The sequence below is a fragment of the Hippocampus guttulatus genome, chromosome 18, assembly GCF_054856545.1.
Source record: "Hippocampus guttulatus isolate MCC_2025c chromosome 18, RoL_Hgut_1.0, whole genome shotgun sequence".
NCBI lineage: Eukaryota > Metazoa > Chordata > Actinopteri > Syngnathiformes > Syngnathidae > Hippocampus > Hippocampus guttulatus.
This window is the reverse complement of record NC_141278.1, coordinates 8866158-8879207: the sequence shown is the minus strand read 5'-3', so window position 1 is coordinate 8879207 and position 13050 is coordinate 8866158. Positions and strand designations below refer to the sequence as shown.

The following is a 13050-nucleotide window of genomic DNA, read 5'->3' as shown; positions in this document are numbered from 1 at the left end:
AACCGGTTCACGGTGTCCCCCGTCTCCTGCCCGAAGACAGCTGGCTGAGGCTCCAGCATGCCCTGCGACCCTTGTGAGGATAAAGTGTATAAGAAAATGGATGGATGGATTGACGTTCTGTGCACCGCCACTAGTCTAAACACTATATTCTGATTCGTAATGCTTTTGCGGAATATGAATTAAGCAACAAAATCCACCCGTTTTATCAATCTCAGGGCCCAGGCCATTTTGCCACTTGCTGTCATCACAGTTGCTCAAGGCTCAGGAAATGACCAATCATGGCTGAGGTTGTGAATGTCACACGACCAAATTCAGTAAACTGGTGAGCCATGATTGGTCGTACATTGGGAAATATGTAATTTTTAGTCGACAGCAAATGGGAAAATGGCCGCCCCCTGAAATGGATAAAAACGTGTGGATTCTGCTGATCAATTCAAACATAATATTCATCAGAATACTGTACCATGTTTACACTAGCATGGCCAGATCGTAATTTAAGATTTTTATAATTAGGAAGATTCTTAAAATGTCCTTCTATTTTCTTGGAAAAATAGTGACACGTTTAGTAAATATTTGTCCAGGAAGCAGCATGTAAATCACAAATTGGGGGACAATTGATTTGTTTACAATGGGAGGTCCCACATGCGGGCAGGACAGGATCACACCGCTGAGATCCACCTTCGGGGTGTCGAGGTGGCGTGTGTAACTAGCGCCATCAATTAGCACATCATCTGGTCTCCCGCTTCTCCCCCCCAAGTCATTTCCTGAACACCTCCACGCTGAGCCCGCTCCATGGCAAAAGGTCAGCGACTTGGCTCTGTGGCACACCCTCACACCCACCCACCCCCACAAAAAGAAAGAATAAGTATGATAAACATACTTGAGCAAAGCATTGGCCGGAATGATTAAAAGTGTGCATGTGTGTTACGTCACATTTCCATTGCCAGGCGATTTGTTTTATTTTGCCAGTCCGACCGAGCGCATTATCATCGCATCAGCAAAGATTTATGCAGGACTTTGATTTTCCTAACCCTCACACATGGCGCCGACTAAAAAAAAATGGATTACTCGAGCGTGGTCATTAATTTTCTGTCTGGAGAGCCTTTAAAAAAATGGTTACATATTCAGGAATCCGCCAGGTTTTACAGTAATTGGTCTTCGTGGAGTGTGTGGAGGACCACGAGGAGGAAGGGAGGAGAGAGGCCTTGGCGGAGTGATGAGCCGTTTAATTCGCACACTCAGACAAGCATTTGACCTGCACCGCTACACCAAGACGTGTTTTGGGGGGGGGGGGGGGGGGGGTGACTCTCGAGAGAGAGGATGGAATTCAATTTGGCAAATGCAGGAGTGAAAGTATTTAGCATGGTGAATTCAGGGCGTTTCAAGGTGAGAGATCCTGTTGATGGCACCTGGGAGAAGGTGTGAAGAAGACAGCCAGGAATTATCTGGGGAAACGTCATGCATGGTAAGATTTTCAAAAGAAGACAAAATGGCATCAGGGAAGAACCATAAAAGCACAAATAGTCAGTAGAGTATCATCAAAACATCAGGGGATACTGAAATGATTTAAGATTGCAGTGAAACTGGCGAGACATTGGGAGACAACCCCGTAAACAGAACGGAACAGGAAAACATAACCGCAAACGATCATTTAGGAAACACCGTGACAGCACTGATAGCATCATAAAAAAAAGTAAGGAATGGCCAATATGTTTTTTTTAACATTAATAATGCACACTGGCATAGTTATAGACTTTGTCGGTATACAGAACTTGCATTTTAAGAGGCATATGAGAGCATGGAGAAGTAATTCACACGGAATTACATTCTGTCGGCCACGCAGGTCCTTGACTTGTTTCAAATTAAGATGTCATATTTATGTGATTATGTCACAATCGTATGAGAGTTTTTTATTTAGCCAAAGTTGAGGGAGGCAAGAAGGCACTGTCAGTTTCTGGTATTTCCAGTGTGGGCGACAAAGTACCTGTACCCATGAAATTTACAAAAAAAATGCCACCGAGAAATCACGGGTGTTCGCATGGGGAATTTGCGCCCCCTTGTGGAGTTACCCGCTGTAGAAAAGATGCAGTGTGCGGGTGAGTGTCTTGCGGAATGGTGAGAAAAAGCAGAGGATGCTAGTATGAAGACAGCTTCATTTCTTTAATAAGTAGCATGTTGTTCTATGAAATCGTTGCTAACCTCTTGTTAGCATGATGCTTTATGACCGCTTTGTAACGTCCATTTTACCAGCCTCTTGGTTGGATGCCAATAAGATCATGTCATTTCTGAGATTTGTATGGGAGGGCGGGGGGCATCACTGAGTTGTTTTTTGGTTTGTTTTGCGGGGAGGTTGCACATCCTGTAAATAAATCAATATCTTATTTTGATGTCTTCGGACACCGTCTCCCAAGATCATCGCATTCACACGCGATGGTGCCGTTCTGGTAAACGTCCATAGTAGCTTGTAGGCCAACGTTGATCTGAAGAAGCACCACGTTGTTGGTGGGAATCTGAGATTGGCATATTTGGAAGCGCGCATTCTCCAAGCTCCCTCGTGGAAGTGAAAGTGTGTCATCTGATGTATGCAGCCGCAGCTCCTGAACTGCTCTGGGTATTGGGGATTACATAAAATGAAGCGACATGCAGTGGAGAAATGGCCCAGTCGCTGTGTGTCGGTCTGTGTGTGTGTGTCGCCCTGACAACTGAAGCCTGAGCATTTCCAAAGACTCAACCCATGGGGGAGCCTTGTTTTGCATTATCATTAAAGACACATATGTGCTATGGGAGACGGGCGCGGTGTGTTCTGCCACCCCGCATCACAAGTGAGGCCTTTCTGCGGCGTGCTGACAGAATCCCGACATGTTATTTTTTTTTTCAATGCGTTTCACATGGATGCGCCCAAAAGATTAAAAGAAAAGGGGCTGCCAAGGAGAGGGGATGAATGGCTGGTTACTCATTGGGAGCAGCCGAACGGCGCCATCTTGGGCGGAATTGAAGGAAGGGTGACGATATAGGCTACATTTTGAAACAATGACACTTTTTTAATTGCGATCTCCCATTTGAACTTGCTGTACTACAAGCCACGCATACAGGTTGATATACTGCATACACCAGATATCAGGTACCAAAACACATTCAATCGATTTTTCTTCTTACAGTTAACACTGAAGGCCACCATTGTTCTTGATATGATATAGTCCAGCAATTATTTATCATTTGTAATTTTTTTTTAACAACCAAAAAGGTAGCATCTAGTATATATAGTAGTCGTATAATATGTAAAAAAAAAAATAAATGTATAACGTCACTTTAATCTTCTTGCAGGAAGTTGCCTACCTGGCATTTCATCTTTTTCTGCTGAGCAATTACACTGGAAATCGAACATTATTTCAGTGCTTCATGGGTCAAACATTTCTGCTGCCATGATTAATCTGACCGCCTCTGCAGACTTAACATTCACAATCAATTGCATCAAAAATAGCAAAGTGCAACATATGCGAGTTCCTCCAAGACTTGAGATGATGATGCCGATGAGAAAGTCATCGAAACTCCTTCCATAAGCCTCCTCTCAGTTATCTCCATGGATAGCGTCGCCCCAAAAATGGATGCATTGTAAACATAAAATCTCGTACTAAAGGAGGCCATGTTGAAATATTTTTTGAGGGAGGGAGGAGCGTGAAAAATATCTATCAGGCTGCCATCTGCTGTTGTGGCACACCAAAGACGCCGTCGGCCCCCTTTCAGAGCGGGACCGGCGGCGTAGCCTCAGGGTGTCCAGTTGCATGAGTGACCACAGCTTCAGATGCTCCACATGTAGCTTTTTTTTTTTTGTCACAAAATTAATTTTCCCCACTTTTTGGGATTGGTGTTTTTGGAGAACCAAGTTATGCACTGGCGCTGTTTACTAAAGAACAGGAAAAAAAAGTTTCATGAGGAGTCCAAATTCTGCTAAAATTGTTAGCGATGGGGAACGCTGCTTTGAAAATGGCTGACATTGAATGAGTTGATAATATTTTACTTAAATGCAGATTTCAAAACTTGTTGTCCATCTTTTTTTTTTTGTCTGTGTAATAATATAATGAAACCATTCAAAATTTTTATGGTTTCACAGTCACAAAAGGCCCGTTGGGGAACCCATGTGGGCGGAAAAAAAATGAGTTTGACGCCCCTGAATTCTCAATTGTGTATGACACCATAAATATTACTTTTGTGAAAATGGTGGTGGGGAACAAAAAAAAACATACAAGAAAAATGTAAAAAAAAAAAAAAAAAATGCATATGAAACGATTTAAAAACAACGTATAACAGAATGGGGGAATAGCGGGATAATTAAAAAAAAAAGGAAATAAAGCAAAATTAAAATGAGAATAAAATTAAAACAAACAATAGACAAAAGAAGAAACATTTGAGCAGCAAAACACGAAGAAAAAAAGAAAACTAAAAACACAAAAATGAAGGAAAAAAGTAACGTTTTTTTTAATAGGGAAAACTAAAAGAAGAAAAAGAATGTGAAAGAAAAAAGTAAAAGAAAATAGGAACCAAAGTAAAACATAAAAGGACTGGGGGGAATGTTTTATATACAGTATATATTCATTCATTCATCCATCGTCCGAACCGCTTCATCCTCACTAGGGTCGCGGGGGCGCCGGAGCCTATCCCAGCTGTCTTCGGGCAGTAGGCGGGGGACACCCCGAATTGGTAGCCAGCCAATCGCAGGGCACACAGAGACGAACAACCATGCACACCCTCACTCACACCTCGGGACAATTTAAAGTGATCAATCAGCCTGCCATGCATGTTTTTGGAATGTGGGAGGAAACCGGAGTACCCGGAGAAAACCCACGCAGGCCCGGGGAGAACATGCAAACTCCACACAGGGAGGCCGGAGCTGGAATTGAACCCGGTACCTCTGCACTGTGAAGTCGACGTGCTAACCACTGGACTACCGGGCCGCCACTACAGTATATATATATATATATATAAACATACAAACCACAGAATAAAAGAGTCAAATTCAGCAAACACAGCAAAGAAAAAGAAGGAAAAAAGCCAAGTAAAAAAAACATCAAAAAAATTAGAGAAAGGCTTAAAAAGAGATTAAAAAATGTTTTAAAATATTTCTTTTTTTTAGTCTTTTGAAGCCTCATGCCACAAAAGCTCAAGGTGGGAAAAAAACCCATTTTCCCTTTCAGTGTAAACATTCCTCCGGCTGATCCCCAGTTTGTCCAATGGGAGTCAAAGGATGGAGCTTGGGCGCCATCTACAGGATGAACTATAAATACTCTACATCGAGCCTCCTTTTCATGAGAAAAAAACCCCGCCAAAATCCACAAGGCTGCTTTAAAAAAAAAAAAAAGCAGCCTTGTGGATTCAGAAAGCACTGGTCCCAACCAACCGGCCATGGTCCATAAAATCTAGCTGCACTCATGAAAAAAAAAATTAAAAAAATAAAAATTGAAAAAAACAACCCAAAAGATGTGATGTAGCAAAAGGTGAATTTGAACTGTAGCGTCACATGTAGAGAAAAGTCCACTTCTGGCGCGGGCTACCTGAGCACGGCCGCAGGGACGGTGCGGGAATATCGTCATCCGTCTGGTCGAGTGCTTCCACGCACTTCAGGCTGTTCACGTGCAGCAGGCTGCCGTCCTACAAAGCGACCACAAGACATTTGACTCCACTCGTGCGCTGGAAAGAAATTCTACACAGCCCTGTTCAAATGTCAGATTTTGAGGGGAAAAAAATGTTTTCAACCCTTCATGTGACCTATAACATTCCATCCACCGCAGACATGTGAAAAGCGAAGATGCCGCACCCCGGTACATACCTCCCTGAGATCGAACTTTTGCTGCGCGAGTACGGGCTTGGTGGGATCGGCGCACGGCCGCACCGTCAGGTAGGTGCTGATGTTGTCACCTTCCAAGCAGGTGGTGCCCATGCTGTAATGGAGGGCGCCGTCCGACGAGTACTCGAAGAACTGCGGCACAGCAACTTTGTATGAGTGTCCGCAGCCGAGTAAACCGCTCGTCAAGACATTTCAAGCTAGGGCTGAACCATTCAAATCTCATGGCAATTTAATTTGCTTTTTTTTTTTTTTAGATCGTCTCCCTATGTATTTTTTAGGAAAAATAAGAAGAGACAGGAAAAGGAGGAAGGAGAGAAAAGGACCACCCCCCCCATAGAAACATCCCAAATAAATAAAAACATTTAAAAAAGAACAAAAAGGAAGTAACAACACTAAAAAGAAAAAGGATAAAGAAAGAAAAAGGGGAAAAAATGACCAAAAGAAAATCTAAATAAATGCAGGAAATGGAAGAAAAGGAAATCCAAAAGATTTTTTAAATGTAAATTTAAAAAAAAATCCCCTTTGTGTTTTTTGCCAACCTGATTATTGCCCATTCCATGGCAATGATACATAATCACTCTTTTGTTCTTGCTTCCAGTGTTGTAGTCCAAACAAAAACCAGGCTTTCCCTCACTTTTCAGCTAAAAAAGAAACACAAAAATTCAAATTTTTTCCCCCAAAATAATTAGACGTAATAATTTTTTTTTTTTAAGTGAAGGACATTTCTCACATTTCCGAAAAATCCCGGCCGATCTCTGGGGACATAGAACTCAGGGTAAATATTGTCCAGGTACCACTGGAAGTTTTTGCAGCCCAGCTTCTCCCGCAGTTGACGGCGTTCCGACACATCTCCAAAATTTTCCTGAAACACAACGAGTGCTCGTGTTGGAAGGCATTCGTTATGCGGGATCTCTTAAAATTAATTTTGTAAGCTTCTCTGTGTTTAAAGGTCATCCATGTTTCATGTCCTCTGTGTGAAAGTCATTTGGGAGTACCTCAGTGTGAAAAGTGGAGAATGTGACAGCGAATGGGGTCATTTTGCAAAATGTCGGTGTGAAAGAGGTGGTGCGTTTGCTGACTGATGCCACCCTCGCAAACTGAACTGGAGCTTTCTAGCTCTCAAAAACATCAAACATCCGATTGTTGACCGTGGCTTGGCACAGGAGGTGCGCAAGCGTCACTTGATCCTCGCCGCGCAAGGTTGATTACACGGCCGACGCCCCGGCGGACTGACAAATGACATCCGGTGATGCGGGCGGCACCGGGTGATGTCGGCTAGCAACCGACTCACCTTTCGGGCAAGGCGGTTGCGGTTGTAGTAAAATTCCTTTTGGTGGTCCATCCAAACTTCGACGGTGCGCACACTGTTGGCCAGCGCCGTCTTGCGCGAGTATGGAGCGGACTTGGGGTAGACGTGGCCCACGTGAGAGCACGGGTGGATCTCCAGGCTGCCGCCGCACTGCCAGATCTGAAAGTAAACAAAGCGGGTTCCATTACCGCGCTCGCAACACAAAACGCAAATCGTTTTCACCAGGAACAAAAATAGTGTTCTGCTCCAGCTCACCTGAAGGACATGAATCATATTCGCACGATTTCCAGTTAACTCGCGATTAATCACAAATGACTCACGCAATTTAGATTTGTTCTAAATGTACTCTCTCTCTACTGTATATATTTTTTAGACTTGTTAACAAAAGTGCACAAAGATGTTTACCTACAACAAATGGTTGTATATTTTAGTTCGCTGGTATAGTATTTTTTTTATAGTTATTCTACTTTCGAAATTAATTGGTTCCAGAAGAAATTTCTTAACCAGGAAATTTTGGAAGTAGAGACCTGTTTTCCATGTAAATGCCCTAATCCATTCCAAGCCTCCCCCCAAAAATTCAGACATAAATGTTCCCTAAAGCATAAAAATGCATCAAAATATGTAACAAATGCATGTTACAATTTGATTATTGCGCAATAAATGAGAATTGTGCATAATGTAAAAAAACAAAGACTAGAGTAAAGAAACCTATGAACTGTATGCTCATTATTTTTTGCCCTCTTTATTTCATGCACTCTTTCAGAAGTTTTTTTTTTCCTGGCGTTTTGTAAAAAACTGATCCAAGGACGTTTGCTTTTGTCGGCCTTTAACAATCCTTCCAAAATGTCCAAGGCAACCATCAGCATAGTGAGCGATCGCCCGATTGGTGAACACTTTTTCTGGGTGATTCACATTTACGTAAAACTATCGGAACATCTCATGGCCCGAGAGGCGTATGGTAGAGGTCCCTCTTAGCCAATGGGGTGCCAGGATGATGGTCGGTCAATGCCAATGGCAGAGCAGCTATAAGTATGTTGCGTTCAGGAGAGTCGGACCTGCGAGTTGCAGCCCAGACTGTATTTTTACCTTTCGTATCTTGAAAATTTCTCTCGTAACAAGAGGAAATATTTCCCTGTTGAGACGTTTCGTAACTAGAAAATTTCGTATGAAGAGACGTTCGTAAGTAGAGGTACCACTGTATTTATAAAGTTATTTGAAGTTAGAAAAATATAATCTGGTTAAAAAGAGTGTGACACATTCAGTCATTTGTTTGTGTTGATGACATTTTTCTGCCACTAAGTGGCCTTTGCGTTTCATGTTGGACATTAGTGACCGAAACAGTATTTTTTATTTTTTATTTTTTTCAAATTGAGAGTAAATGAATTGCAACATGAAGCAACTTGTGGGCTCATGCCCACTCTGGTCATCATTTTCAAGCTCAATATTATTCCACATCATTCAAAAATCACCCCACTTGATGTTGCGTTCTTGTTTTTTTTGTTTGTTTTTTTCATTTCAGCTTTCACATGCTCCAGCAATTGCTAATGTGTAATTACTCAATCCCTTTAACAATTACTGCGCTAGTTTCCTTATTTCAAAACACACACACACACACACGCGCAGACACAAACAACAGGGTTTTTTTTGTCATGTGTTTTTGTTCAAATTAGTTGAGACAATGTGAATTGTTTTCTTACCCGGAAGGAGATTTCCAGATTCTCTCCTCCCCACACCTCCATGCCGATGTCATACGTGCCCAAGTAGGCGAAATAGCTCTTGCTGACAACAAACAAACCGCCGGCCATCGTGGGAGACCTGAAAAAAGGGGGAAATTACCTTTGATGTGATTCACGTTCAAGCAGACATGTCAAATTTATTTTCATCACTGAGGGACACGTCATCTGTGTTTGGGTTTTCACCTCCTTATAGTGTGCCATGTATTCAATTGCCCCTGTGTTTTTTTTTTGTTTGTTTTCACTAAAAACTGAATTTGAAATCAGGAGTCAAGGAAAATGCTGACAGTTATTTTGCAGATCTCTGTGAAAGGGCCGGTCGTTTTTTGGAGGGTTTCCGTTTGAAAGAGGCTGCCATTTTACAGGATCGCTGCATTAAAAGTAAAGTAATTTCTCAGGGTCTCAGTGTGAAAGACGCAGTCATTTGAAATGATTGCGATGTGAAAAAGGCAATCACGTTGCAGGATCTCAGTGTGAGAGATGTGGTCATTAGGTTCTTAGGGTGAAAGTGGTGTGCATTTGACAGGGTCTCTGGATAAAATACGTTTTACAGGAGCTCTGAGTGAAAGTCATTCATTTTGCAGGGTTACTGCATGAAAATTTCTGCCATTTTTAATTGGATCTCTGAATGTAACAATTGAGTCAGCCGCCCAGGATGGCATTTCTGCCTTTTTTTTGGGAAGGGGCAAAAGTACCTGATGACATCGATGGGTGACCTGCGCCGTTTCATCTCATGATCTGGGATACTGTTCCACCTGAAGACCATGTTCCAGTCGAAGCCGCCAATTTGAGGGGCGCCCGCGTTGCCCAAATATTCAAAAGTGTCCCAGTTGATGGAGTCGACGATGGGACAAACCACGGCTGTCGGCTCCTCCTTGATCCTGGAGGGTGCGGATGCATGAGGGTTTGTTTCCCAAAATTTCCAGTTGATAACGCACGACTTGATTTCGGAAAAAAAAAAAGTGACAGAATACTATACATGGATTCATAAGCAAACAAAATAAATAAATAAAATAACGCCGGTGAATAGTGTCCAGTACCTTTGGAGAAGAGGTTCCAACCAGCCTTCGTGGCACTCGCAGTGGCAATCCAGGAAAGTCAGTACGTCGCCAGTGCTGAACGACGCCCCCAACAGGCGGGCTCGCACCAGGCCCTCCCGCTTGGTGGCACGGATCAGACGCACCTTCCGCAAGCCGGACAGGTACTTCTCCAAAGGCTCCTTCAAGTGGGCTTCAGGAATAAACAGGTTCAAGAAAGTCGTTGCACCTCTCGTTCACATTCATGTTGTCATCTGCTTTATGATTTACTGTCTTACTAAACGCATTAAAGATTGCGAGTCAAAGGGTTTAGTTGCTTGACAACTCTGACTGCAGTAGACAATTGAATGTAATGCAGATGAATTTAGAGTTTGTATTTGTGAAAAAAAACTACACGGGAAGGGGACATTGAAAAAAAAGTAATCGCAATATCAAGAGAAAAAAAACATCGCAATTAGATTACTTTTCCAAATCTAAACTCTTTTGCAATGTTCACTGCACCTCCAACCGTGCATTTTCATTTTGTCAACTGCAACGGAACCAACGCACCAACACACCTGTGATGGCATGCGAGTGAAAAAAAAAACGGTCATAACGCAGTCATGCGACTTTTTTTTTTTTTTAAACACCTTGGTAATTGCTTCAGCTTTACTGTTGAGCTTGCACAACAGGTTGAGGCGGATGTCAGGCAATTAGTCTGGAATTTTGTCAAATGACGTGATCGAAACAAGGGTTGTGAAGACTTTTCAGAGCTTGGGAACGAGCGTACGACGGGTGGCTGTTTCACCTTGGTCACTGTAGTCGTCAACGAGGATCAGCTCCTTGAGCAGGATGTCGGGTGACGTCTCCAGGACGCTGTGGACCGTCCTGAGCAGGGTGGACCAGGCTTCGTTGTAGACGGCTATCACCACCGATGTGGTCGGCAGGGAGCGGTAGTCGTAACGCACGTCACGGCAGCTGCAATGGCATAACAGTTGCGGTTAGACGTAAATGTCAGCTAAGAGACAAAACAACAACAAAAAAAACCCAACAAAAAAAACATCATTGTGTATCGTTGATATAACCCGACCAAATATGGATGTTCGTATTGTACAAATGCTTGACTCTCGTCTTTCATATTTGTAGTGCACAGCAACATTCTTATTTTATTTTATTTTTTTAAAGTTGGAATGATTGACACTCAGCATTCAAACAGCTAGGGAAGTGGAGGAGTTTTTACTTAAATGTTTGACTTTAGTGGCACTTGACTCTCAACATTCATAAAAAGGGAAGTCCATACAAAAAAAAACGGTGTTCAACTCTCTGGGCATGTTTCACCATCACATCCACAAATTATTTATTTATTTACAGTATTGGGGGGGGGGGCGCAAAATTGACTCCCAGCATTCGAACAAGAGGAAAATGGGAAAAAAAAAATGTTGAATGCTTGACTTTGAGCACTGGCAAGATTAATGGCACATTGCCGTGCATTGTGCAAGTACTGGAGTTGCAGCAATTAAACAATCGAAAGTTTTAGAATGACTGGCGGACTCTCAGCATTGAGAAAGTTAATGGCACGCACACAAAGCAAGTTGTCATGTGAATGCAAGATTCAGTATTCAGACAAGACAAAGAAAGACGTGTAAGTGTGACAAGTGTCGGTGTGATTGCTTGACGTTTGGCATTGACACAAACAAAATATGTTTTCATGTGAACACATGACTCCCAGCATGTGGATGTAGATGCTTGAGTGGCAACATTCCCGCAATAGAAATGTTGGGGTGCAAGTACCTGACTCTCAGGATGGGCAAGGTTACTAGCAGATTGCACAAGAGTGCATGCTTGACTTTCAGCATCGAAAAGGCTTTTGACACTCGGCATTGTTTTGGCGATTTGTTAAGTTCCATTGTATTATAATTTAATTTTTTTTAAATTTATGTCGTGTGATCTGTGACACGGTTTGTTACAGGTGTAGCTTCTGTGAAAGTTGTGTTGAGTTGAATTGAGAAATTCTCAATCTCTCCGCGCGTTGTTTGCTGGATGACATACTGTACTCACAGCGGGTTCCACCTTTCAGGCAGGCGTCGATGCAGTGAGATCATATCACTGACGTAGATGTTGAGTTTATGCTTGGAGATGCTCTCTTCCATCCTTCGCTTCTCCTCTGCGTTCAGCGTCAACTTTACGGGTTTGCCCAGTGCACCGGGGGCGTGCGGGTCCAACGGGGGTTTCTCGTACACCGGTCTCCTCGGGTCCGGCTCGTGCGCCTCGCGAGGCTCTTTAGTGGCGGCGAGAAGGTCGAGTTCTTCGGGGATACCTCGCAAGTAGACGAAAAGAAAGGCCAAGAAGGCAGCGCCGCCGAAGAAAAGTTTGAGTCGCTTCCGCTGATAGACGGCCATGTCGTGGCTTCCTCCCGGCTTCAACCGAGCGAGGCGTTCGCCGGTCTGGCTATAAGACTCGGGATCTACATTCGCTTGAGGGACTGGAATTACTTGGCTCGCCGCCAAGGCACTAATTGCAGTTCCATTGACAGCCCTTTTACTCCTCCTTGCTCCACTCCTCACACGACATGGTTCCATTCATTCGAACCAAGAGACGAATATAAATGGATTAGTCGACAGGGATTATTTATTTACTCGGATTAGTTACCTAGGTTGGTTATTTAGCCCGAGTGAACGACTCAATCGAGGTCAATTCTAACTTTGGCGAGAGATTTAGTCAAAGGACGCAGAAACTAGACAGTGTCGTTTTAGACTAGCTTCGTTTCCGCCTATATTTCGAAATAAAAGACTCGTTTAAAACAATGTTTTTCTTCCGTAATAAAAATTGTTTGCTATTTTAATTATATCCATTGATCATAAAATGATCTTTATTTACTTTTCACGCGTTAATCCGGTTACTCGAGGACTAAAAGAGGAATAATTCCCTCCGACCAACTCTTACAATAACCGCTTTGAATTTGACAGATGGTGTATCGATAAAATACCACATTTTATTTATATCTCCCTTTGTTGATGTCTTTACTTGCATATTGTATTGATTTCTGTTTTGGGCTTATTTTGAAACATCCTGTAAAAAGCCCAAATACTGATTTCCGTCGTTTTGTAAACGTTTCCCCTTTCAAAACATCTCTCAACTATTAAATTCGCT

At 42.8% G+C, this 13050-nt stretch overlaps 1 protein-coding gene across 1 annotated transcript; it reads right to left on the bottom strand.

Moving 5' to 3' along the window:
• Window positions 1-3016: 3016 nt before the first annotated feature.
• On the bottom strand, window positions 3017-12473 carry galnt12 (UDP-N-acetyl-alpha-D-galactosamine:polypeptide N-acetylgalactosaminyltransferase 12). Its single transcript, XM_086137574.1, has 10 exons — window positions 11959-12473; window positions 10709-10878; window positions 9925-10114; window positions 9580-9765; window positions 8849-8966; window positions 7134-7310; window positions 6573-6704; window positions 6382-6483; window positions 5825-5974; window positions 3017-5646 (listed from the first exon to the last, which is right to left on the bottom strand). Exons 1-10 carry the CDS (start codon window positions 12297-12299, stop codon window positions 5512-5514), a joined length of 1701 nt encoding a protein of 566 aa, XP_085993700.1. The 5' UTR covers window positions 12300-12473; the 3' UTR covers window positions 3017-5511.
• Window positions 12474-13050: the final 577 nt, after the last annotated feature.